Genomic DNA, 26,285 nt, shown 5'->3' with positions numbered 1-26,285 from the left:
TATTTTTGTGTTTGATTTTTTCCCGTTTTGCATTTATTACATGCTTATATGAGCTAAGTGGACAAAACGAATAAAACTTCACGAAAAATTCTGGAATGCATATAGAACTCCTCGCACTGAAAAAGTGAGAAATTATGAAGCCAAAATCCTAGAGATTAGATTATGTTTAAAAGTACGAAGATAATGCATCATAATGCATAATGCATCTTCAATGCAGCCTAACTCGCTGTATATTAATTTTAAATTTATCGCATGGAGTCATCCATAAAATGAATCACGCTGAAATTTGAAATTGTATGCCCCCTCCTTCTTGCAGCGCACCTTATGATAGCAAATTTAAATCTCACACTCTCCCAGGTTTACACTTCCCCGAAAAAATGATGTCATGCTTTACTAATCTTCTGTGCTTTTAAAACTAAAAATTGGCATTAGCGGTTGATATTTTTACCAAAACCATGGAAAAATTTCCCCAGAATCGGTACTTCTCTCTAATTTTTGAATGTTTCCGCGCAGAAATAGACCCGTCCCCTCCCCCTCACGCACCCATCACTAACTCTTCCCTCTCTACAAAACGTGATATAATTTATAAATGGCTCCTGTATCTACATAGTTCGAAGGAATATCTTGAATATTGATGGTCAAAGTATGACACCGTATAACATACTCTGTAATATAAAATCCTAGGAGTAATGCGTAATGCATACAGTAACGCCATTTCACCTACACACCGCATTGGAAGGGGGGGGGGGCTAGGAACCTGACATAGACCCTCACATGATACATAAGTAAAGAAAAAAATCAAGTTTTCAGAAATATCTCCCGTTTCAGGGTGGGGGGGGGGGGGGGGGTTAATTGCCCTCCTGCCCCACACAATGACGCCACTGAATGCATATCACCTGAGGCGCGAAGCGGTCAGGAGGTTAATGGCGGAAAGTGGGCAAAAACCGAGACGGCCGCTTTCCGCCATTTTGAGAATTACTTTAATATCTATCAATTCTGATGTTAGATTTGTTCTTTCCTTGCCATAAAATCTCTGGATACTAGGTTTCATCCGAATCGGCTGATAAAAAATCGAGATATTGTTTTCCCACCATTTGGAACTGTAACTGGCCGCCATATGAAATAGGTGGCGGATAGCGACCTGCGGTTTTAAAATTAATTTTTTATGATAATTCGAACAAGGTATCACACGACAGGAGTTCTCCTTTGAGATCCGAAATTGGCCCCAGCCCCCTGCTCCCCGCCCCCGGGGGGGGGGGGGTGGGGTGGTTCACCACTCCCCATAAAAAAGCCGCTTACTTTTATTTTAGGACGCTTCGTCTAAACCACATGACAGTATCTGCAATCGTTCTGAACATATTAACAAGTATCAATACCTTTTGCCCACCCTGTAGGCGGTGAATAGCAACAATAGTACGCTTAATAGACTGAAGTCTTTTCGTCTTCGGACATTATTCGCAGATATAGTTCTAAATACATTTAGAATACCGTTCAAAGCTTTTTTGGTAAGCCTCAAGTCCCAGAAGACTTCCCTGTGAGATTTTTGGCAATTTGCGGGCGCTTTTCGCAGGCCCGTCAATTTGAATTTGCCGCTTCAAATTTGAACAAGCTCACTATTCGCGGCAAATATTACGCGGGAAGAAAAAGCGCCATCACCCGGCGAGAGCGCGCACTTGCGTTTGTTGATTTGTTGATTTACTTTGTAACCTCAAATTTCAGCATTCAGCTCCTCTTTCAGCATGATAAGAAGTCTGTGTTATTTTAGTGATGTTTAAGTGTGATATTCCTCCAGAATTGATGTGAATGTTTCGTTAATATTTATTTTATCACTCGGCTAGGACTCCGGCCAATGTTTTTAACTCAGAACTGATATTGACGGACTGGGCTCGCGAGAAAATCACTCTTAGGGATGTGATAAGAAGCATGTGTACAAAGTTGTGATCGGCCACTTTTCGTCCTCCAAAATACTCCTCAGCTGCCAGAAAACTTCGGGAATGAGGCTGATCTTCTCGCCGGGGAAGCCGGATTGTGACAGCACTATTGTCTGATTCAAAGTTTGTCCGAGATTGTTACAGAAGCGAAGAAGGATCATGGGTGAACTACAAGTTTACTTGAGCGTTGTTTTCATAATGTATTGCATCGCCTACTTTTTTGACTCCTTCTTCAAGGTAGGCACCTAAAGTTTTTCCTTTTCTCTGCTATATTATGTGAAGAATACATCTTAGTTTGTCACTATTGCTTCACCGGAGTTGAACAAGTCTGAGAAGTCTAATGTGTTAATTTGAATCTCTATAGCAAGTTCTACTGGAAGCATGTTCTTTGGTAATTGTTCAACTTTAGAGGGCCACGCTTTTTTGGGATGTTTCCTCAAGAAACGCATAGTATGCATCCTAGAGAACATGAAAAGTGCTAGAAAATTGGGGTATTGATTTATATCTTCAGCTATGACTTATGTTTTGTTTCACCGAAAAGAGGAGTGGAAACAGGAAAAACAAGCACCCGCACATCTGCATCTTGTGTGAAACAGTAATCATCTGAACTTAACATTTTGCAGTGTTCTTTTGTATCATTGAATACCTATTAAAACTCTCCTAGTTGAAAGAAGATGAGGTATAATATCCCTAAAAAATCAATTTTTGCTTTCAGAGCTGCTGTCATTACCCGTACATAGTTCTCATGAAGAAATCTGGCATCACGATCGGTTTGATGAACATTCAATGGTTTACGACAGCTTTTAATCGTCTTATCCAGAAGTGGGGGACAGTTCGACCGAAATGTCTAGCGACGTGGTACTGTATCGGCTCGGTTGTTTCGATCGCCCTCATGCCTGTCGCTACAATTTTGATCATAGTTCGTATCGGCTACTCAATCAAAGATTTCTTTCAGGAAGATTCGAATGGGGAGAAATCACACTTTGCTGGAATCACTTTCGAACCAGTGGTAAGCATCTGTAATAGCTCAGTCTTGTAGCATTGTAAAATGTGATCAAGTCACTGATAAAGGGACTTGCTGTGAAGAGATTTAGTTGACCTAATCCATATTCACTCCTGCCAGAAAGTTGCGATTTCAAGAAAGGAATTTCAATTTTCAAGTTTTATTTAATGATCACCTGAAGTATGAATTTACAAAATAAAATGAGAGTGTGGCTTCTTAGTGTTTTACAAAGTACGTTTACCAGAGCAATGTTTGATTCGTAAAATTTCATCAGAAAGTACCTATCTTAGTCTAATTTTTAGTGTATTTTATGAAGAAAGTACACAATTGCTTTCTCTCTTGGTGTTGGGCCCAGACCTAATACCTTGTTAAGAGCACTGATCTAGGGTTGTAGATCGTGAAAACGAAAGCCATTAAAATTTTTAAACATTAATTTTTATTGCTTTATAGCGCTACATGGCGGTCCATGACCCCTAATTGCTGCTGTCCTCTTACTAAACCATATCCCATTGCACTGAAGCATTTCAGAATTTTTAAATTTTTTGTTTCATTACTATTCAATTTGTTTGTAGATTCCTGGTTTAAATCTGCCTGCTCAAGATATATTTCATTACATATTCTCCTTGCTGACGTGCACAATAGTTCATGAACTTGGTCACGCTGTTGCTGCTGCCAGGTACATTTATTTTCTTAGCAACCTTCTCAAGGTTTTATATGTTATTTTTATTTTTTAAATTTTAGGTCTTACAATGTTTGCCTAAGATAATGAATGTGCTCAAAAATTATAATACTTAAGAAAAACAAGATAAGGAGAAGAAAAAAAAGGCACAGCCCCGAAAATATTCCTGAGTTTTCCAATATTCTGAGACAAAAACAATCTGAAATTATATTGGAAATTAGATTATTTACCTCTGATCTGGTAAAATTAAATTCATTAATTTTTCAAAAAGAAAAGAAGCAAAATGAAAATATTAACAAGTTTGATCTTTCAGAAATTGAATCCACGTAGATAAAATACTATAGATTACTAAAGTCTTATTCAAGCTGGACCATCTGGCTTATATCAAATTATTTTGCATTTCAATGTATGCGTTGCAATTAATGCAGTTTAAGCATCGGGCACAAGGTCTTTGGTATTTGTAAACTTAGTGTTAGTTTCAAGTAACTTTCCTAATGTGCCTTTACCTTCAGTCATTGCTAATAAAGTTCAGCAATTTTTTTTATGAAATTGGCCTCTAAAACTTATCTTTGAACATTGTTATAGGGAAGGACTCCATATATCTGGTTTTGGCGTGCAGCTACTCTTCATAATTCCATTCGCTTACACGCTCCTGGATCAAGTTGATAATCTTCCTCCCTCAAAGCAGCTGCGGGTATTATGTGCTGGAATTTGGCACAACTTAATTCTCGCTGTGTTTGCTGCTTTTGTCGTCTTTGCAATGCCCTTCATTTTTGCACCGGTCTACTCAATCGGTCAATCAGTGCACGTTGAACAAATTCTGAAGGTTTGATATTTTTTCAATTACATTTGCTCACATCACGCAGAAATAAATGCCTACTTATTACAAAAGCCAAGTCTTCCTAATATTTCTAGAATGCAGAAAATGACTGATTGAGGGATTGTTGATCAGGACAAATGTGGGACAGCAATGGCATGGCGAAGAATTTGAAGGCCTTTTCAAAAACTTATGCAGTTTTTAAGAATACTCCAAAATTTTGAGGAAAAGAGGGAATAGGTATCAGTAAAAATTATAAAGAAGTCAAAGAATTTGGGGAAATTTGGAGAGGCCCTAAATCAAAGTACTAGATTGTACCAATTGGCCAGTGTCTTGGAAAATTTGGCACCCCTGTAGTACTTCTGAAACATGATTTTCTTTGACTGGCTAATTATAAGTAGCCAGATTATGAAATTGATATCTATTTTATTCCTATTTCAAAATTGTCCTCTATAGTTGTCTCTTTAAATTTTCCAATTACTAAAATTCGTTTTGAATGATGAAAAATGACTAAAAATAATTGAAGTAAAAAGTTATTCGTTTTCGCCTAATTTACAATTTTTTCAACCGGATTTATATTTGTATTTTATTTTCAGGACTCCTTGTTGATCGGGCCATCTGGCTTAGAAGTTGGGGACGAGATTACAAAAGTAAATTATTGCCCTGTCCAAGACATGAATTCATGGAGAGATTGTCTCGTGCAGTCGACTGAGTCTCTGTCTCCTGGTTATTGTGTCTCCTCAGAATTCATTCATCAGCATGATGAATCTTTTGAAGGTATTTGATACTTTTATATTTCTGGGCATCATGATTTTGAACTCAAAACACTTTCATCACAAGAACTCTGTAATACCTTGGAGCAACTTATTCACTTTATGTTTACTCATCATGTGTATTGTTTGCTTTGCAGCAATTTTCTCTATCCTTCATTCTTTTGTTAACCTGTATTTTTATCTATTCGGAAATTTGAATAATTTGACACAATTTGGTCATCTGAACATAGCAAAATTCTAGCTCAAATAATTACAGATCCACTGTGTAACAAAATTTCCCGGATTTAAGCTGAAGTTTTTGCATGATTTTAGGAAAAAAAGAAAAATTGCTATGTAGATCAATTAAAATTCTTACTCTATGTCTGTGTCCCTAATTTGTCTCGTTTTTCTGTTTATCTAGTGAAACACCTGAATGATGGTACTATTGACTGCTGCCGTTCCAACATGTCCCGAAATCTTTGCTTTGAATACCTGGAGAGTGAATTCGAGCCGATTGAACTTCCTCAGTACTCATGTCTCAATGTGCGTAACGTTGTGGAGAATTTTGAGAAACCTTGCCAGACATCACAAGAGTGTGAAGGGCTCCACTGTTTCCGTCCAATGCTTACAAGCCCAATGAAATTGATACAAATTCGTCGTCAAAACAAACCTGTCATTCTGTTTCGTGGGCACGCCAGTGAAATATTCCGCTCAGTCGGAGTCTCTGAATATGTTCCTAGGTACTTTATGTTTCCTTCGTGGCTTCCAGCCACTATCAGCAAATTTTTCTCCTATCTGCATGTGTTTTCTGCTGGCATTGCTGTGGTGAATGTTATACCCTGTTTTTATTTTGATGGGTTTCACATAACGCGAGTACTTGTACATATGATTTGGCAAAGATCCTTGCCAAGCAGTGTCAGGTTAGCAGTAACCACATGCATCACCATATTAGGGTCATTTATCCTAATTATTTACTTGGTCTTAAATCTAGCTCTTCTTATTACCAGGTGAACCTCCAGGAGGTGACTGTTCAATCGTTAGTCTATCTTTTTTGCATTTTGCGCATTGCTTCCAGCTGCTGCACCAGTTTACTTATTTAGGAAAAGGGATGACTATTAGATGTTCTGAAAATTGGCTGTGAAACAAAATGTTATGATATCTTTCCATCAAGAAATTTTATTTTAACTCTGAAGTATACATGCCGGAAGGTCTGCACAATTGAATACATGCGCAGAAAGTTAAGCTGAAAGCCAGCGTATAAAGTGAGATAGTTCATTTGAGCTGCAAAAATCCCTGCTTATACTTTTCATGAATTTGATCTGGAATCAGGAAAGGGTATTTTTGGTCTTTTTTGGAATTTATTAGACGAGAACTTTATCCTAAGTTGAAACAGTATAATGGTATACTTTGTCAAATTTTACATTTTTCTTGTTGTTTGACGAATCGAAGCAATTTTTACTGTTTAACAGAAATGCATTTGCATTAATGGAGAATGCATTTTTAGCCAATCAAAATTTCATTCAAGGATTTTCCAGAATTTTTTGGCCTACTATTCGTGAAACTTCTTCTTTAGATATTAAGCTGCATAAACTTAAGAACTTATAAAAGAATACATGTTTTATTGTCTCTTGACCAAGGAGGTTTAATGTACTTTTTTATTTTGTTCTATTTAAATCAGACTTATTGCGAATTGTGCCATTTCTCTGAGCAGATATTCTCAGCCAGTGGTACAAAAGGAAATGCTTAGCTACTGTAAGCACATTCATTTTGAATAACTGATAAAAATGAGTCATGTTTATTGGGAAACTTGGGACACTAGTCGTTTTGTCAAAAATTGTCTTGGAGTTTTTTCCTGATCAAAGATATTAAGTAAAACTTTACTCCTCATTCACATCAAGGCATCATTGAAAACTTCTGAATAAATATCTGGGGATGTTTCTGGTTTGTGACCCTAATATGGTAGCAGCTCCTGTCATTTGCAGGATTGTTTTACCATGCTAAAACATTTTCAAGAAAGAGACAACTTTAGAAAATTTTCACTTTGTGATGTTACATCATATATCATTCTTATTGCGATGGGAATTAATTATTTTCCTGTTTTCCCTTTAAAAGTCTCTTTTCTTTAGAGAGAGAGGAACTAATGTAGACTTAATTTTGGCCAAGCAATGACAAGGCAGTTGTCACTGCTACACAATGCTTGGCTTATAGGTTTTACCTTTTTTTAAATCGTCTATTTTCTTTTGATTTTTAATTTTTTAGTGTATTTTTTGAAGAAAACAATTGTATTTAAGATTAAATTTTTTAGTTATTTTTATTATCTGATGAACAGTGATCAAATAACACGCACTGATCAATCCAAGATTTTGATGCTCCAGACATCATTTCCTTTTATAATTTTTTATTTTAGGATGCCAAAATTGTTCCGCTCAAAGTCAGCCTTTCAAGACCCTCTTTTTTTAGGTTTTGCAATTAGCACACGTAGAATCCTCAAGAAGGAACATATTTCTTTTACTCCTGCTAAAACTGTCAGAGTTCTGTAACAATTTTTGCCAATAATAAGGGAGGTTTACTTTTAATATGATTTGTGATATAACTTCGTTTTAAGTAGGAATAATTTTCTTAAGTTGATTAAGTTTTGTAAAAACTGTTGCAAAGTGACTAAGCCATTCTTTTAGTAGATTATGCTGTTCAATATAGTGATATTATGGGTCTAGGACAGGAACAAATTTTATTGATTCTTGTGAAAGTAATGCTTGAGCTGAGTTAAAACATTCTTCTCAATTTTTTAATGATATGGAATGCGTTTGAAGTGAAAAAAAGGGCCAATTCGTGAAGTCACTGGTACGTATTTCCCATTTAAACCTGTGTTTTTCAACACATCTACAAAATTGTCATAATTATTTCAAAATTTGTGTGATTTAAAAACTATGGATATTTTCATTCTCTACTTGATAGGTAGTTTTAATATTGAAACAAAAAGTGTCAAAATTTTGACTCCTGTCACTGACCTATTATTAGCTGCAGAAGTCGCAGCGCAACCCGTGAAGATTAAAACCCTAATTTGGTCGTATTTTCCTAAATTTGTATCGTTTCTTGCCCTGATTGTAAAAATAAACTGTTAATAGTGCTCGTAGATAAAAGTATTTACTGTTAAGTAGATTAATGTTCATACCAATAATTTCTAGTCATGTTCTCCATAAATATTAAGATACTTGTCATGCATTAACTCTGTCCTCTAGTTATCTTCTAATGACGTTGAAACAGTAATACAGTCTTAATTACTTTCTTACTATTTCGTCTAACTTTTATTTAATCAATAATCTTACCTATATTAAAAGCGTTTCATATTATGGACAAGGAGAAGCCCAATCCTACAAATTGATGCTAACATGTCAGTCAGTAATTTTAATCTGAGTTTTATCTTCCTCTGCATACATTTGAGCAAAGTCTGACTATAGGCTGATTATTGAAGTTGATAGACACAGCGATAAACAAAGAGGACCCAGGGAACATAGATCGATTTCATTGGTAGAAACAGGTGAGGAATACGGTGGACTTATAACCACAGGGTCTCTTGTGGTTTGCCGTTAGTTAGTCTATTACCTACCTCTTTTGTCCATTGCAATTGAAGAGCTTTCCGAAAAAAGGGCACATAGCAAAAAATAGCGTTTGAGAAAAATGCATTTTAAGTTTCCATCATTAATTTCTGGCCACTGATGGTACCTTTCATCGCAGCTTGGACTCCCGATTTCGAACGAAAGTCACTGTTAGTGACCATAGAGTAATGACCAAAACTTCAAATGCATTTCTCTCAAACGCAGTTTTTTGCTATGTGCCCTTTTTTCGGAAAGCTCCTCAATTGCCCGCTTCCACCAATTGGATTCCTCCTTATCTCTTTAGTCTTCTTTGCCTGTAGCTTTGTCTATTAATGTCAATAATCGGTCTGCAGGAACGAGCCAAAGTCCTATAAAAATCGAACCGAGAAAGAGAGGCTTAAAATTTTATTCCTCTGTTAGACTCAATAATGAACTCAAATGCCAGATATAAAGTTTGAAATTAATCACCGATTCTCTTGGAAGAACACATGAGCTGCTGTAAAAAAGTTAATTATTAATAAAACCTGTGCTGCCGTAAAAAGGAAAATTATCTTCTGAAAAATACACATCAAAATTAAGTAATTTTCATGTAAAAAAAAACTATAATGATAAAATCATGAAAGCAAAACTCTAGACGCCACTACTGAGAAACCTGGACAAACCGAAAACTGATTATGAGCAATTCGACGGAGGAAATGCGTAGTAGGTGTTCCGAGTCAGACGGCATAAGAAAGGGAGTGATACTGACAAAGGACCCATGCCAGAGCAGAAGGGTGACACGTACTAACGGCAGGTAGGGATGGGTTTACGTGGAGAGGGAAACGGAAAATCAGAGGGTGGGAGGTCCCCCAACCTTATGACTCGTCCAGCGGCAAAGACGAAAATATTTCGTTATCAAATCGAGGTAAATTTTGCAACGTCGGTCGCGCAAATCGAAAAACTAAGGAATGTTGGCACGTCTACAGCCTAAAAGCTTTCATTCAAAACAAATCCGAGCAAAATCGGTCCAGTAGTTTCCGAGATCGAATTAGCACAAACTGTCCAACGTCAAAAACGCAAGCATGTCGTTATCAAATCGAGGTAAATTTTGCAACGTCGGTCGTGCAAATCGAAAAACTAAGGAATGTTGGCACGTCTACAGCCTAAGAGCTTTCATTTAAAACAAATCCGAGCAAAATCGGTCCAGTAGTTTCCGAGATCGAATTAGCACAAACTGAACTCAAATGCCAGATATAAAGTTTGAATTAGTTTTTTAAAAATATGATTTTTTTTCAACTTTGAATTTTTAACAGTGAGGAAATTTGAGGAATTGGAAGGGGTAGTCAAGTTCAATATTGCGCCAAACTTATCATTTCCTGTATGGCTGTATTATTAAACAGAGGACTTCGAGAACTTAAGACGATTAAGTGGTTTATTACGAGTAATGTATCGCAAGTTGCTGTTTCCTTTTTTGAAGGCGTTTTGAAGAGCTCCTCTCATCGCTGCCCTAGCCTCTCACCGAAATTTCAACGAACACCCAGTGGCTCGCAAGGGAGAAACTTGGCGGTGGATCGATCGAAAAAACAAAAATTAATTTAAAAAAACCGGGACGGTTCAAATAATTATTTTACAATTTCATTTCTGACCGGCAAAGCACAATTAAAAGAGTAAATAGGACAAGGAAAAAATTATTCGTCGACCAGCTGCTATCGCGGAACCGAGAACTTTGAGAACTCTCGATCAGCCGAAGTGGTTTATCATCGTACACCGGGTTGCTGTCTTCATTTTTGAAGGCGTTTTGAAGACGCTGCCGGCTTTTCACCGACATTCCAACAAACACCCAGCGGCTCGCAAGAAAGAAACTTGGCCGATGTCAAAAACTCACATGTTTTTTTTTCAAGTGAGCCTTAAATCCCGTGCAAACGCTCACATTCCACGGCTCATGAGAGAGTGAACTTGCCAGGTTGTAGCTCCGACCGGCTCAGTTGCCATGGCGAGCGTCAATGGTTGGAGGAATAAACAAAACCTTACGTGCCCTTAGTGATCGCGCAGCTTCCGCATATGATGGTTCCTTCCGAGACCGCCTGTCGCCATGTGACCATGTTTCGGTCTCGTTATAACCCATAGTTTTACGGCCCAGTTATGGGACACCTCATGGAATGTGAACGCTCGGTGGACTGCTTTGAAAATGACTTTAATCGCGCCCAGATGACTCCCGAGTCTCGTTGTTTTTCATCGAGATGAGAAAGGCGGGCCTTCTCGACGGTGTTTGCAAACATTTAGCCATGTAAAGAGGAGGTAGGAAAGTTAATTTCATTAAAATCGGATTGAGTCTAGTCGAAAGGAACCATTTTTTTTTACATTGGAAAACAAGTGGCGCTGCTTGTTGTGCTGTAAGATATCCTTTTCATTCCTCATATAGACATTTTGTTGCTAAAAACGTTTTGTTTTGATGAAGGCAGGAGCTTTGTTTCTCTATTTCGATCCAAGATAGACAGATGGGTGTGCTTTATCAAAATCAGCCGAACTATATCGGACGTTGTTTACTTTCACTCATGCTTTCGCATCGCAGGTTGCATTTCCGATACAAAAAGGAGCATTTTGACTTGTAATGTTGTATATCGGCGGTGTAAGTCGGCAATCACATAACTAGATTTGCGACGTCGCAGACTCCCTGTCATACTTTATTTTTTAAACGGGAAACTACTCAACGGCAATTCTTTAAAACTGCTGTGATTTTTCTTCTCTGTGCGAATAAAAATCTCCAAAAACTTCAGGGAATGAGATCACTTTGTTCTCCTTTAAAAAAACAACGTAGAGGTGGAGAATTTCAGACACCGCAAACGAGACATGTGATTGCCGACTTACGCCGTCAATATATATTTTCTTATATAGTGTCTGAAAAATTCTCAGAATGTCTCAAAGCATCATATTGGTTTTTATTTACAAAAGAAACAAAAGATGACAGGAATAAACTATAGGCAAGGTAGTGCCGTTAGGCTAATTTTTGTTAAATCTGTCCAAATTTGCAGCATTTATCATATTTTCCTCTTCTTCTTTTTTATTAATCTGGTTCCACTTTTTTGAACACACAAAGAGACGAATCAATTCAGAAAAAGGAATCAAGAGCACAATAATTGGTTATATTTCTCTGATTTTTAACTTGTGAAATCAATTAAATGAAAAGAAAAGAACCACCTGTGTAGTGATGCTTTCAAGCAACCAAAAATGTTTACTAAAAATTTGGTTCCTTTTTGCTAGACTCAGTCCAATTTAACTAGATTTTGCAATAAGGAATCACTATTTCTAACTCATTTCAGAGGTAACATACCGATGCCTCAAGTGGGAAACCACGTTCCGCCATTGCGCTGTTTCAAAATCTCTGCTCCATTTATTTTTTAGAAGAGAAACAGGTCATCTATATAACTTGAAATTTCTACAAAATATTTCGCTACTATAAAAGAAAAATCAAGGAAGTTTTTAAGAAATTAAGTCGACCAATTTTCAAATGAAAATATGAAGTATGGCAGAAAGTCATAGGCATAGAGCAGGCTTTCTCTTTTATCGGCTAAAGTCACTAGAATAGGGAGCAAAAGGTGCATCAAATACCATAGATTGAACTATGTTTTGCAATCGGGAACTACTTTTTTTTTTTTTTTTTTTTTTTTTTTTTTTTTTTTTTTTTTTTGGGTTCACCCACATAAATAATCACTACTTGCAACGTGAAACTAATTACACAAATATTGTGTGTGGAAGAGCCAGTCATAGCGGTTCCCTATTGCAAAATGTAGTCCAATTTGAACTTGAATTCGAATGCTTCTGGAGGGTGTCGGGCGTTCAAGTCCCTGGACCAATTTGATTACATTTTGCAATAAGGAACCTCTGTCTCTGGCTTCGGCTCGATAAAAGTACCTTTCTGCATAAGATGCATAGTGCCTCTATTTGTTGCAGATGAGAAAAAACGTTTGAATTCAATGCTTGAAAAGAAAGCTGTAAAAATGATGGCATTAATTAAAATGGACAAACGTAACAGTTACTGTCAAAATTTAAAAAAACTAAGTCTCCTATTGCTATGCAGCACGCATGAAAGTTCTAATACAAGACGCGGAGCGAAGTAGTACATGTGAATTAATCTGCAATTCGTATTAGCCTTCATTCAAACGGTTATGCAATACGCGTTCCTAGAGGTTGAAATAAATGTATCCAGAGGTTGTAATTTTTTGTGGGATGGATTTGAGCCTCGTGAAAGCGCTGAAAGTTTAAATGAAACATGGGTTTGATTGAAAAAGCTGTTTCTGCATCCACGTATGTAGATTGCAAGATGTAAGAGCAGCTGATAAGGAAAATACAGTCCAAACTATGTGTATAATCTACTGATAAGGTCTAAAAAGATCCAAAACGTTGCAGATCTCTCGGCGTGACCTCAGCTTAATATCCAATGCATCTGCCTGAGATGAACATTGAACACTCTCTGCCTTCACTCTTGTACTGGTACTCATTAAAGCTCACATTTGCTACTCTATTTAAACTTTTTAAACTTTTCGGTTTTTTTCCCGCGCAAAATAGTGTGGACCCAGTACTATTTTACAACCTAAACATACTTTTTGTCCTAAATATAATTTTTGATGGACTTCAGAGGTGCCCTTCTACTCGTGATAACAATGATACTTCAGTGTAAACCGGCGAGGGTGAAGGATCTAATTCAACAATGCGACTGAAAAAGTGTCACAAGAGAAGAAAATCAATTAGATTACTTCATCAATGGAAATGTAAGTGTCACAAGAGAAAAAAAATCAGTCAGATTACTGTGTCAATGGAAATTTTTCCATTACAACACTCGATCTCTTGACGATAGTATTGATTTTTATTTTTTTTATTTTGTTTTTTTTGTTTATTTTTTTTTCAATGTATAACGACGCCGAGCCTGTGAAAAAATTAATCCCGACTGGGTATATTTCAAAATTTACACAGCCTTATTTTCCTAGGAGAGTATTTTTAGACAAATCTCTGATCACGGCCATTGTACTTTCCAGTTAAGTCTGAAACTATCTATGATCATTGAAGTACGAAGTACGGAAGCTCTGATCACTTTCCTCATATCGAGTGCGGCAAGCAATGTAGGAAACAGATCAATAGGATCACGTGCAGTTTGAAGCAGGGAAACTGTTTGCACCGCTTCTATTTTACGGAATGAATTATCTTGTCGGCTCGACACTTCCTTCTCAAAACCCTCACCGTGCCGTTCTCTCGCCTCCTAGATCCCTCCAGCTCGCTAGCTTTGTTCAAAACTTTCGCAAAACGAACCGATCACAGCTTTCAAGCACGGTCTATTGCACTCGGGTGCGAAAGCTCGTTGACCCATTGGCACCTTTTGCAGCCTCAGTTCACTGACTTTTGCGAGGAAATCATTGTAAACAGTTGGATGTGCACGTGTTTAGTTTGGTGGTGCAGAAATATATATTTTACGAACTGCTGCTATTTTTCATAGTAATGAGCTTGTTCAGCAATTCGTAATTCTTGCATTTTTGGAAACTAGAGAGTGCACAGAGTTCACAGGAATTTTCCCCGATTTTTTTGAGCAATATTAACCCACGAAATACGAGTCCAAAAGTCCGTATTTTGTGCTCCCATTTAAACGCGCGCCGCTTGGCCCATCTCAAAATGGCGCCCATTATCTCCGTCCGGCGGTGGCCACACTTTTGACCCGGCGTGCCGGCGGGGTACCTCTGCATGCCTCTGCCCAAGGTAGATTTACACAGGTATGGAAAAGTTGAAAATTTCCCATGAGCCTCAGTACGTGTCACATGACTTCGTGACGTAGGTTAAGGGGCCCGTTTTTTAATTAAATTACAATCAAATTAACATTCAAACGTTTGTGCGTTTAAACGCTAAAATTAATATCGTATAACCAAAATTGTGCAAAAAATCCCACAAAATTTTGACAAACGATAAACCGAACATAATAAATCAAAATAATCAAAACATCCAAAATGGCTGACGTTAAGGGGCCGCTGGAGAGCCAATCAGAGGCCAGTTGTTTAGTTCTGTCCATACCTGTGTAAATCTACCTTACTGGTACCCGAAAAAAACTTGAGTCAGATTTAGCGTACCTGTATACGGGGGAGTATTGCCATCTCAATCCTTTTACTACAGAAAAAGTGTGCCGCTCTCATGATTGGTCGGCTATCATGGAGCCCCAAAGTTGGCCCAATGTAAACAAACAAGATGGTGACAAAGTTCTAGACGTGCTTTTGGATTTGATAATTTTTTTTTTTTTTTTATATCCAACTTCTCAATTAGGTTAGGATCGAACTTTGAAGGATACTTTTTGCCGAAAATTAACCTTTGATTGTGATTATCATTCATTTCTTAGTCGATAATACGTGTTCCTCTGGGTCGGCTTTGTTTACATTGTGCCAACTTTGGAGCTCGATGATAGCCTAAAACTGATGAGCCAATCAGAGAGCGGCACAGAGATGGCAATACTCTCCCGTACATAGATACTCTAGTCAGATTAACACCGGACTGCTTTACAAAATAATCTATTCTGGTGGCAGACGAATTGAGACACGAGAAAACGGAGAACCAAGGCTAAAAATAAACAGAATGTCTGGGACATTTTGGGGTGGTTTCAACCCCCTCCTAGACCAGCAAGTAAAAAAATAAAACCCCCAAAACACCCTCAGACTCCTATTTGTGATAACAAGAAAGAGAGGTTATCCCTATCTTATCCCCTGAGATAACCTCTCTTTTTGTTATCAAAAATGGGGGTCTGAGAGGTTTTTTGATTTTTATACTTTTACTTCCTGGTCGAGGAGGGGATTGAAACCACCCCGAAATGTCCCAGGCATTCTGTTTGCTTATAGCCTTGTTTCCCGATTTTCGTGTTTTGTTTCGCAAAATTATTCGTGCTATTTTTGTGTGTCATTCATATCTGGTATCAAAGAGGTATAATATTCGGTGGATATCAGCATGATGTCAGATTGTCTTATGGAATAAATGTAGTTGTGACTATGATCCACTGATTTCAGACTGTTTTTGATAGTTTTTAATGTGTTAGGTTGAATTCTACAGTTAGAAAGTTGAAGAATGACTCATTGGCGGCTGAATTTACCCTGGAACACAGCCCATGAGGTAGTCCGAATTTTCTCGTAATGTAATTTTATGAATGACCCCCTAGCTCTTTTTGTCGGCTGCTCTGAGCTGACTGTATCACGCCTCGTGACTGGTCGATAAGCCCATGACCGGGTTATTCCTCTGAATTCAACTGTTGGCGGTCATTTACCACCTCCCCACGCAATTGAACGATATAATCCACTCGAATGCACCTTAATCAGTCCCGCTTTTGATGTCACTTCGACATTTTTTTTTCACTCGCTCTGTTATGAGTAGGTCAACTGCCAATCCACTTTATTACAACAAATCCCAATAGCAAAATGACGCTCAAATGATGTTTTGAAAATATCTCTGAAAACAATAAAATGTCTCACAGATGTTTGTTCAAAATTGGGTGAAAAACTAAAATATCTTCAAAAAGACTTTGCAAAACTTGAAGAGATGAGTTATGGTTACATTTGTGCGATTATAAAATGATTTTAGAGTCATTTTTTAGTATCTTTAAAAGCATTCATAGTTTAGAAATATTTGAAAGACAGTCAAATTTATAAAGTCATTTTTGAAAACATTTTTAAAAAATATTGAAGCGCATTTGTTTCAAATACGTGTAAAAATAAGTATGAAATGTTTCTTTTTTATTTTAAAAATGGGTTCTTCGATAAAAAAATTCAAAATATTCTCATTTCTTATTTTAAAAACCTAACAAAAACACTTTCTCACAACATTTTAAAAATAAGGCTTACTAGAACTAAGGATTTACATGTGCATATGATGCGACTTTGAGGACTGGTATCGTTGTAATACATTTCAACAATCAATACATTCTTTCGAAAATTGGCAATAATGTCGTGATCAAAAATTAGTAATTTCTAATCGTCGGAACAATAGGCGACGCTGGAACTAAGCTAAGACTGAAAAGGAATAAACAAAGCGCCCTACGTTCGTATCGCAAGCGACAAACACAGCGATTTTCATTATAACGCCTTAATGATGCAACTATTCGAGCTCCACGGATGTCCGTGTTGCATACACACGTTGGTGAAGGCGTTTTGGATCTCCAGGCACTCATAGCTTCAACCGCGGCCCGCGGCGCGGCGGGGGCAGTACTGCAAGGATCCAAAATGACAGAGTGCCCTCAATTCTTCGTTTTTAATGCAAAGATATATCTTTGGCATGAATAGTTGCTCTACAAATTATGTTCAGCACATCCTTAAATTAAAACTGGGGCACAACATTTCTCTAACAGTTTCTCTTTTACCCATCCAAGAGGGACTATTCCAGTCGTGATAACATTCATTGAAATTATATATTTATGGGATAGTGACAGTGGTGTCATTTGGGGGCAGGGGACGACCACCCGCCTCGCGCCAGAGGGCCTATATGAAAACCAAGTAAAAGAGATTTCACTTGCCGAAAACTTGATTTTTCAAAACTTTTACTCGTAGATTATGAGTCATAGCGCATGAAAAGCTCCCGCTGCCACGAAAGAGAAACCAGCTAAATTTTTTCGGAGTATCGCAGGTTGAATTTGGTATCATGTTATTTTTAACGAGTAAGAAAAGAGAAAAACATGTCATTCCCCCCCCCCTCCTCCCCTTGCAAGGTTTTGGTGGAATGATAACACTGGACAGTGTTGTAGTACGTTAATTGGATGTATTTCTGCCAAGCGGAACTATGTGCATTATGATGTTAAGCCTAAATTCTTATAAAGGTCTCAGGGCTCATGTCTAAATGCACATAGTTCCGTTTGGCAGAAATACGTCCAATTAGCTCCTTCACCTTCGATCCAGAGTAATTTTTCAAGGTTTATGACATTTATACGATCCGAATTCCGCGAAAATTCCTAATTACCGTAACACGGTGTGAAAGTCCGGTATATGCGTGTGGCACCAGGGGCACTGAAATTGCCAAGTAGGTCGAGATTTTCGTTCCAGACGAATGAAAGCAAAGGAAATGAGATCTGGCGCGTGAGTTTGCGTCAGTGGCGTGGCGTGCTTTGCGATATATCGATTGACCTGCCATTTAAACCTATGGAAAAGGATCGATTAACAGGGTGTTTGCAGCGAACACCTTAATAATCGATTCTTTACCACGGATTCAAGTGGGGAAATATCGATAATTGATCATTCACGCCACGCCACTGGCTTTGCGTACGATACTGAGCATAGCGTGCGTGATCCGCTATTATCACAGAAGTCGGCGGGCGAGGAATTAGGTTAGAAATTGAGACATTTCCTGACGAGTGGCCCTTGAATTTAAATAAAGAAATAGTGAGTGGGCTTTGCTTATTTACGGCTTGCAGTTCGTCACGCGTCGGTCGCGAGATTGCAATGATACTCACGATTCGGCTGGAAACGACCGTGAAAGTATCTTGATCGCGATCCCACCTTTTCAAGGTTAGGTTCGGAGACATCCGGCACTGGCCTAAAATAAGTTTTTGTAGTTGTTATACATCACTGAATTTACTCTGATGCTGGAGATTGCTTGCGTTAAAATATACTTTGCAGAAGAAAATGAGAAATAGATTGGTAAACGTGTGAAATAAAATGGAAAAGTAATAAAAAAAATAAAACGAATAAATAAAAATATAATAAACGTAAAACTGGGTAAAAAAAAAATGAACTCAGATAAAGAGAGCGAATAATAAACATTTTAAAGAAAACGTACAAAGAATTAAAATAAAAGGGAAAGTGTGAAAATAATAGAAGATGAGGTAAGAGGTATTGGTGACAAGATTGTTGCGACGCCCTGAATGATAATAAAAATCGTCACCCGTCATCTCGTTAAATCTTCAATAAATCTATCCGATGCCTTGTTAAATCCACCAAACGCCTGGATGCGCAACTATTCAGGCTTTATGGATGCCCGTGTTGCCTATGCACGGGTATGAAGGCGTTTTGACTTTCTAGGCACTCACCGCTTTATTCGCAGGTACGACACGGTATCGGCGGGCGGTACTGCGAGGATGCCAAAAGACTTCAATTCTTCAATTCCTTCTACAAAGGCACTTCTTAGGCATGAATACTTGAAATTTGTTTAGCGCCACACGTAACTAACGTAAAAGTAATATTCATAAAAAACACTGATTGAATAAATTTAAATAATCTTCAATTTCAAAAGAAACAAGGAGTAAATAACGGCTCAAACTATAGCCGTGCGGTAACACCATCCAGTCAACGAACGATGAAAGCACGATTAATAGACTCGTAGTCGTTTTATTTTACATCCTCTAAAATCGATCCAAAGATTAACTTGTTTTCAAGAACATGGACGAAACGGTGGACACGCGCTCAACAAATTAAATGATCCGCTGTTGAGAGCTTCGATGGGCTATTTGAGGCGAGTTGGGGGTTTTTCTCGCACAGAGGGTGGGGCACAAAAGATATGTAATGCGGATGTCGCGTTAATAAATTGCGTGACAATGCGGAGCTCGCACAAACCGTTACCGTACTCCTCATGTAAAGTTGTAGAATCTTGATGCAAGTTTGATCCATACTTTAATGTAAACTTTCGATGGAAACTCATGAAACACCTAATTCGTCCTCCCCAACCTAGCTGTCAGTTTAATACTACTTCTGCCGTGCTGAGGAAAAACGCCGTATGAGCCTTCAGGAGTTGCCAAATTTCCTCTGGCGAATCAATAATTTCCAGGAAAATTTTTGAAAAATTTTCTGCCAATTTTTGAGATAATTTTGTTTGTAATTTGATCTAAAGTGTCTGAAAATTCCGAGGACAAATATTCATAATTTTCCTAAACAATAAAAATTTTATAAAAGGAAATTTGGCAACATTCGGATGTTCTGACGGTGTTCTTCCTTAGCACGGCAGACTAGTCTAAGCGGGGTAGCTAAAAGGGTTCAGAAAGCCTGCTCCCTCCCTTAAAGGCCGAAACATTTTCCCAAAAAGTCATTCTTCGTAATTATTTTCAGGAATGTCTTACCTTTATATTCAAAACTAGAACAACACGCATCGTAGTTTGCAGCGTCGCAAATTTATAAAGTTGCTGACACATTTTATTTCAGTATAGAAAAGTCTAACGCACTTCATATTGGTAGTATTTTGTACAGGTTTCATTAACCATCTAAGTGGTAATGTAGATTGCCTCTATAATTTAAATATGTACCTTTATAATCCACTACAATACAACTGTCATATTTCTCATCAACAAAAGGTTCTTTTTCCAATTATAATGTCTCTATTTTGTTGAATCATAGACTACAGTTTTCACCTTTTTGGCAGCACCTGATTGAGAGCTTTGATTCTTGCATTCATTGGAATGTTGCATGCTATTTACTCAATGTAAATCTATTGGAGTGATGCCGTGCTTGATTTTATTAAAGTTCATTGACTGTAAGAGTTATGCAGTCATGAGCTGCACATTGATCGTTTCATGTCATGAGTAATAGTTGTAAATAATTTGAACCATAAATTATCAGTGTTTACTCAATGGAGGAGATAAGAGCACAGGAGGGAAGAAATAAAAATGGGAGAATATACAGGGAGATTCATGAGATAGGGAAAGGGCAGTCAAAAGAAAAATAGAGGAAGGAAAGGTATGGAAATGAAATGAGGGAAGGGGGAAAACCTGAAGTGGTTCAAATTTCATGTTATGGCACCTTGACAATTTTGATACCTTTATATCTACAGAGTTAAAATTGATGATCACGGCTATCGTTTTATGAAGTACTTACGCCTTCAAATGAACATATAATAGACAAAACATTGCCGCGAAGTAAGAAAAAGGAAATTGTGCTTATTTGGCGTCGGCTTTTTAATTTCACAGGCATTTGATTGATTTTCAAAGAGTGGAATGATTAACCTTTTGAACCAATTCTCAAAATCAGCCGCGAAACAGGAAATTAAAAGGCGGCTCCCTGTTATTATCATCCAAGATTACAAAATAACCGGACGCAGTAATGGCTCAGATTTTCTTGACCCGCTGATCCCATATTTGGTGTCACCTCGGCTCAAGTTCAAGCCACGAATTCACTTCGAAAAAATGAAAGAAAAATATACATCAAGATAAATGAACCCCCGCCATGGTGGAAATCGGGCGAAGTGTTCTGGAGGGATGGATGGAGGGGTGAGGGTGGCGCTACTCTATGGAGCATGCATTAGCTAGAGTCTGGACGGTTGCCTAGTTGTGGGGATATATTCTTTAAAATTCCTTCATGTAATATTGGATGGAAATTATAAATTGAGATGTGTCCAAATCTCTCGCTTTTCATTTAGGTCCAAACTAGATTGCAAGAAAGAAAGTTACCCTTACAATTCCGAGATTTCAAGGTGATAGAATGAGGACCTTGGAGAAAAAGAAGACCATTGTGGAATTAGGAAATATTAAAATTATGAAAAAAAAAAAAAAAAAAAAAAATACGAAAAAAAAATACGAAAAATAAATGCGAAAAAACAGCTGGACACTTAAGTACCGAGTTCAATTTTTCTCCATTTAAATCCATTCTGTACACTTAGATCATGGGTCTAAAATAAAAGGAGTGGATCCTAGTGGATCTTCTATTGCCGCGGTATGAACATGAGAAAAGACATAAAAAACCCACATAATCCCAACCTCACAACCGGAAAATAACTATGGCGTCTTCAATTGGTATTTTTGTTTTTCCTAAGACAAAATAAATCAGAAGCTATAGGAGGTAGTACACAATAGCAGTATTTATAATCGTTCCTTAAACACGTCCTTCCCTTAAGTAGCTCCATATGTTTCACATTGTGATTAGGGGAAGTTCTATGAGGTCGTGATCATAACATCATGAATGGCAAATTTTTCAGACCTCAAAGTAAAATTCTGCAGTATAACTTTAGGAAATGGATCCTTAAAAAAGATGAGAATGATTGACCGCTACATAAAATACAAAACACAAAAGTAAATGCACCGCAAGTCTTATAAAATTTGAGATAGGTTCGTACATGCCTTAAAGTTTGTCACAATCTTAAAATTCTTCCTTCCGTATTTCGAACTTTTTGCTGTGAGAATGCATTGTCATCCCCTACAAGGACCCATTGCTGAAGGACAGTACGGAATGTAACTCAAGGTTCGAAAGGATTTATCTTTTGATGATGCTACTCAGTCATGGGCTTCCTTTAAACCTCCATTAATCACAATGTGAACCATAAAGAGCCTTCTAAATAGAGGAGCTACTGAAGGGATGACTATACGAATACAACCCCGAAATTTCTCTTCAGAACGACTACAAGAGTTAAAAATTTAACGTGTCCATAGCAAATGTAATTTGGGTGATTTTTGTTTAAAGTTTGGCACCTAGGTTGGTCAGCAATAGGTCAGTCCACAGGAAGTAGCGTGCAAGAGTGCCCGAAGCTTGTGCACAGTTGGAAAGGCCTTCACCTCATTATGGTAAATAAATTCCCAGTTATTTGCCGGAGGGGTGTTTTTCACGATCCAGGTCCAAGCCAGGCAGCAAAATGTTTATTAATCGTGGGTATCTCTTAAGGTCCGGTGGGCGAGTGCATGCCACGGGATTTCTTCTCATCTCACCGGTTCCGATGTGTTCTGGTGCGGTCTCTACCCGTGGGGACCCTGTGCTTTTATTTTAAAAATTTCCTCTCGTCTCTCGGAGATAAGTGTTTTTTCGGTGATCAAACCAACGTGAAATGATTTCGATCAAATGTGAGGATATTTTTGTAACTGTGAAAGAGGTAATTTATTTACAGCTACAAGGTGTTTCTTAATTTTGAAGTATTAATCTGATAATACTGACTCATCTCCCTTAGTTTTGGTGTTGTCTTGTGATGTCTCGTTCTTATGCGATTTTCTTCACCCTAATCTTTCCTACTTTATGAAACATCATAGATGTTTAAAAATGTTTCATTCTTGAACCCCCTCTCCATCGGCATGGTGCAGGCGGTTTTAAAGTTACATCAAGCGTGAGGCGTGAGGTGTTCCCGCTGGTGTTATTTTTTACTTTTCTTAAACACAATTAATATTTTTAATCGAAGTTACGGTTTCCCTAAACCAATCATCCTCTTCCCCCCCCCCCCTAAATTTTTTCCGGTGGGGATATTATTTATATGTTTACTTTATTTTTATTTTATTTATTTTATTTTTTAAAAACAAAGCATTTTTTTCGTTTACTCGATGACAAGGTCTACAAGCCACCAATAAGTTCAACAGAACCACAATCTTTTGATGAAATGGACCACTAGACAAGGCACGAATTTAAGCATTCTGATACATGTTTCTTGACCAAAATTTCACGTAAAACACGATTCGCGCAACGAAAATTACCAAAATCAACTCCTAACAAAGATATTAACGTTTTTATTTCACATTGGTTACGAGGAATTTGAACTGCCCGCTCATAAGAAACTCAAAGCTCTACGTAAGTCAAATCGTGCACTACAACGATTTCAGCAAGCTTCTCGATCTAGCAATGTTCATTTCCCACCATGTGTTGTTCAAACTATAAACAACTTGCTATCGCTGAGCCAAAGCATCAAGATTGAGGTTGCCAGATTTTTATATCTCAGAGACTGTCATGATAACGTTTTGAGCGCGATGTGAGTCACGTAGAGCATTGAGTTTTCATGAGTGGGTGGTTTGAATTCACGCATTAAGAATCATTAAATATCTTCGTAAGGAGTTGATTCCGGTAATTTTCGTTGTGCGCATCGTGTTCTACGTGAAATTTTAGTTATGAAACATGTATCAGAATGCTGAAATTCGTGCCATGTCTACTGGTCCATTAGCGAACTATCACTTTTTCGAATTTTATCGTCATTTAAGCATGATTTCATCTTAAACGTCTTTTCACCCTAATCGTAACATTCAACCTGCTACCCAACGGAGACAGGACAGTCTGTAAGGCCCCAAACAACTTCATTACAATATCTCATTCCGTTATAAAAAATAAGGAGAAATCGAGCAGTCACCTTTTTGGGAGATTATTTTATGCTAGTGTTCAGCTGTTCGGTTATTATGATTCATTTTTTATATGATCCCAATTTAGAATTATATTAATCAATTGGATTAATTCTTTGCAATTTTTATTCACAAAACATTTTGTTGTGTTTTTAGAGCGTGACTAATATGGAGGGAAGTCATGGTTCAGAGGGCGAAGGAGCGACTCCTCTTATGTATGCATGCCAGCAAGAAAGACCAGAGGATGTGAGGGCCCTGCTAAGGAGCAAGGTAATGTGTTTTGCATTTTCATAATTTTATACCCATTTAGCGCACAAATTATTTCTCAAGTGGTACTGTTGTGTTTGTGAAACACTTTTCCATATCAGAAAGTAGTGAAATTGTTAGTGATAATGACAACTGGAGATTGTTATGATCCTAAAGAATGCAAATAAGTAAAATGTTTAACTTGTGCCTGGCGTGGTCCGGTCTGATCAAAAACCTGTATCAAAAGTGTTGCAAATTTAACCACAAAACTTGAAGTTCAAATGCATATTAAAGGATTGAATCCCTTTTTATTCTCATTAAGTAAGCCTAGTCGGGAAATTTTTTGATCTGATCTGATCCGCTCTGCTATTGCTCTGCAACAATTATCCTAACCGCAGCCCTTTAAAGGGGGTTGACACTTTCTCCTTCCTTGCAAGCTCTCTGATCTACCTCTAACGACAAACAAAAAACATGCTTAACACAAGGTTTGAACTTTGGAACGTTGGAACAATCGAACATAGATCTGTCGAATGTTGCAAAAATGTAGTAGCTTCATATTGCCGTCCAACGTGTAAATGCCGTATCTTCAACGACATTTTTCAATTTTAATTTTCCGAGAAAATGCTGTTTTACAAGAAAACTAACGCATGTATCCATAATTTCTTCGAGTCAACTCTGGCTTACTATCAGAGATTCAAAATGAAAAAGTGAATCCTTAAGGAAAACGGGGTTTCTTGTAATGGCTGGAGGAAGAATAGGGAATTGGCAATGGAGTTATGGTGTTTTTGCTGTGTACGGCAGCTCAATACTTCAGGTACCTACTGTATTTCAGTACATGTATAAGCCGTTTTTATAGCGCTCTCTGGCGCTCTGCGACACCTAACCGCCAAAGTTCCCTATCCTCCCAAAGCCCCTCAGGGTGTTGGCACTCCCTCATTTTTTCTAAAACCCCCTGTCGCCACCCTTTCTTTGGGCGTCCCCTTTGCCCTTAGCTTCAGTCTACTCTTAGAATGTTAGGTAACCTAACCTAACCTAACCTAACCTAACCTAACCTAACCTAACCTAACCCAACCTAACCTGACCTAACCTAACCTAACCTAACCTAACCTAACCTAACCTAACCATTGTTTTTTTATAGCGCTCTCTGGCGCTCTGCGACACCTAACCGCCAAAGTTCCCTATCCTCCCAAAGCCCCTCAGGGTGTTGGCACTCCCTCATTTCTTCCAAAACCCCCTGTCGCCACCCTTTCACTGGGCGTCCCCTTCGCTCTTACCTTCAGTCTACTCTTAGAATGTCTACTCTAAGGGCTTGGATGGTTTGATTCCAGCCGAAGTGCGCCCTGGAGCGAGACCGGACGCTGAAGACGGCTCTGCACTACTGCGCGGAGAACAGCTCCCCGATCTGCGCGGAGTTGGTGCTGGAGCGGGCTGCTGAGCTCCCCGGTGGACACGAGCTCCTGGATGCTGCCGACGAGGACGGCTACACGGCCCTCCATCTGGTCGTCATCGCTGGGAACTCAGCCCTCCTACGCTTCCTCATCTCTCGTCGGGCTGACGTCAACAAACTCGACAACGAGCGACACTCCATCGTCCACTGGGCAACAGGTCAGAACACCACCATTCATAGTCAGATCAACATTGAGGTTTTGATAAAAGACCTATGTGCAACAGTATAGGCCTGGTGCCGTGATAGGGTTGTTGCGAGATCCCGGAATTGTTTTTAAAATAGGTGCTTGAACAGTAATCTCGACTAGAATCGTGTTGCTGACATTCGAGAGGCTCAAACTTGCATTTTTGACTAAAAAAGGCTTATTCTAAAGTCCTAATAGGAATGGTTACCCTTACGCCTAAAGCTTAAGGGCCGCTCGCAAAATACGGAACGTTCTAGGAGTAGAGAGGGGGGGGGGGGTCGAGAAGAGTGTTACGCAATTTTTTTATTATGTGTCAAAGGATATGAGCCTGCGTCACAAAAGCATTACGAAGGGGTAAAAAAATGTGTAATTAGGCGCTACGTGTTTTATGATTGCCCTCTCACGATGTCATGATTCTGCGACAAAGACCCATAGTTTCATCCCAATGGGACATGCCTGCCGTGCATTTCGAATCACGGATGAACGACTTCATTTGAGAAAAATATGAAAGTATACATTTCAAACCGTGAGGTTTCGTAACTATTACGACCGTTTGCGCCTCTAGTGGCTCGTTGTGGAGCGGGTTTCAGACTCCGATAGATTGAGGTGTGAGCGAATTCATTTTCGATACCACCATGGGT

General features: G+C 38.3%; 2 protein-coding genes across 3 annotated transcripts in view; both read left to right on the top strand.

Annotated features, from left to right (window-relative positions):
- Positions 1-1,709: 1,709 nt before the first annotated feature.
- S2P (membrane-bound transcription factor site-2 protease) lies at positions 1,710-8,474 on the top strand. Its single transcript, XM_019055933.2, has 6 exons — positions 1,710-2,168; positions 2,647-2,940; positions 3,507-3,610; positions 4,199-4,439; positions 5,027-5,207; positions 5,604-8,474. The coding sequence occupies exons 1-6, from the start codon at positions 2,091-2,093 to the stop codon at positions 6,191-6,193; spliced, it is 1,488 nt and encodes a 495-aa protein (XP_018911478.2). The 5' UTR covers positions 1,710-2,090; the 3' UTR covers positions 6,194-8,474.
- A 1,679-nt stretch (positions 8,475-10,153) lies between these two features.
- The window catches only part of LOC109040134 (uncharacterized), a 42,636-nt gene continuing 26,504 nt past the window's right edge, over positions 10,154-26,285 (top strand). Inside the window, exons 1-3 of one of the 2 annotated variants that reach the window (XM_072297397.1) lie at positions 10,154-11,055; positions 23,924-24,037; positions 25,342-25,618. In XM_072297397.1, the coding sequence (XP_072153498.1) occupies positions 23,936-24,037; positions 25,342-25,618 (379 nt within the window). In that variant the 5' untranslated portion in view covers positions 10,154-11,055; positions 23,924-23,935. Of the gene's footprint in view, positions 11,056-22,334; positions 22,546-23,923; positions 24,038-25,341; positions 25,619-26,285 lie in introns of those variants that run through there. The other variant, XM_072297396.1, reaches the window with a different exon arrangement.

The sequence above is a fragment of the Bemisia tabaci genome, chromosome 2 (genome assembly GCF_918797505.1).
Source record: "Bemisia tabaci chromosome 2, PGI_BMITA_v3".
Lineage (NCBI taxonomy): Eukaryota > Metazoa > Arthropoda > Insecta > Hemiptera > Aleyrodidae > Bemisia > Bemisia tabaci.
The sequence above is the reverse complement of the archived record's forward strand: the minus strand, read 5'-3'. Positions and strand labels throughout refer to the sequence as shown.

What these genes read in the sequence shown, in the direction of transcription:
- S2P (XM_019055933.2), top strand. Translation starts at nt 2,091, where the DNA reads ATGGGTGAACTACAAGTTTACTTGAGCGTTGTTTTCATAATGTATTGC. An exon ending in CACGCTGTTGCTGCTGCCAG is followed by an intron (nt 3,611 to 4,198) that starts GTACATTTATTT and finishes ACATTGTTATAG; the next exon opens with GGAAGGACTCCATATATCTG. An exon ending in ACGTTGAACAAATTCTGAAG is followed by an intron (nt 4,440 to 5,026) that starts GTTTGATATTTT and finishes TTTTATTTTCAG; the next exon opens with GACTCCTTGTTGATCGGGCC.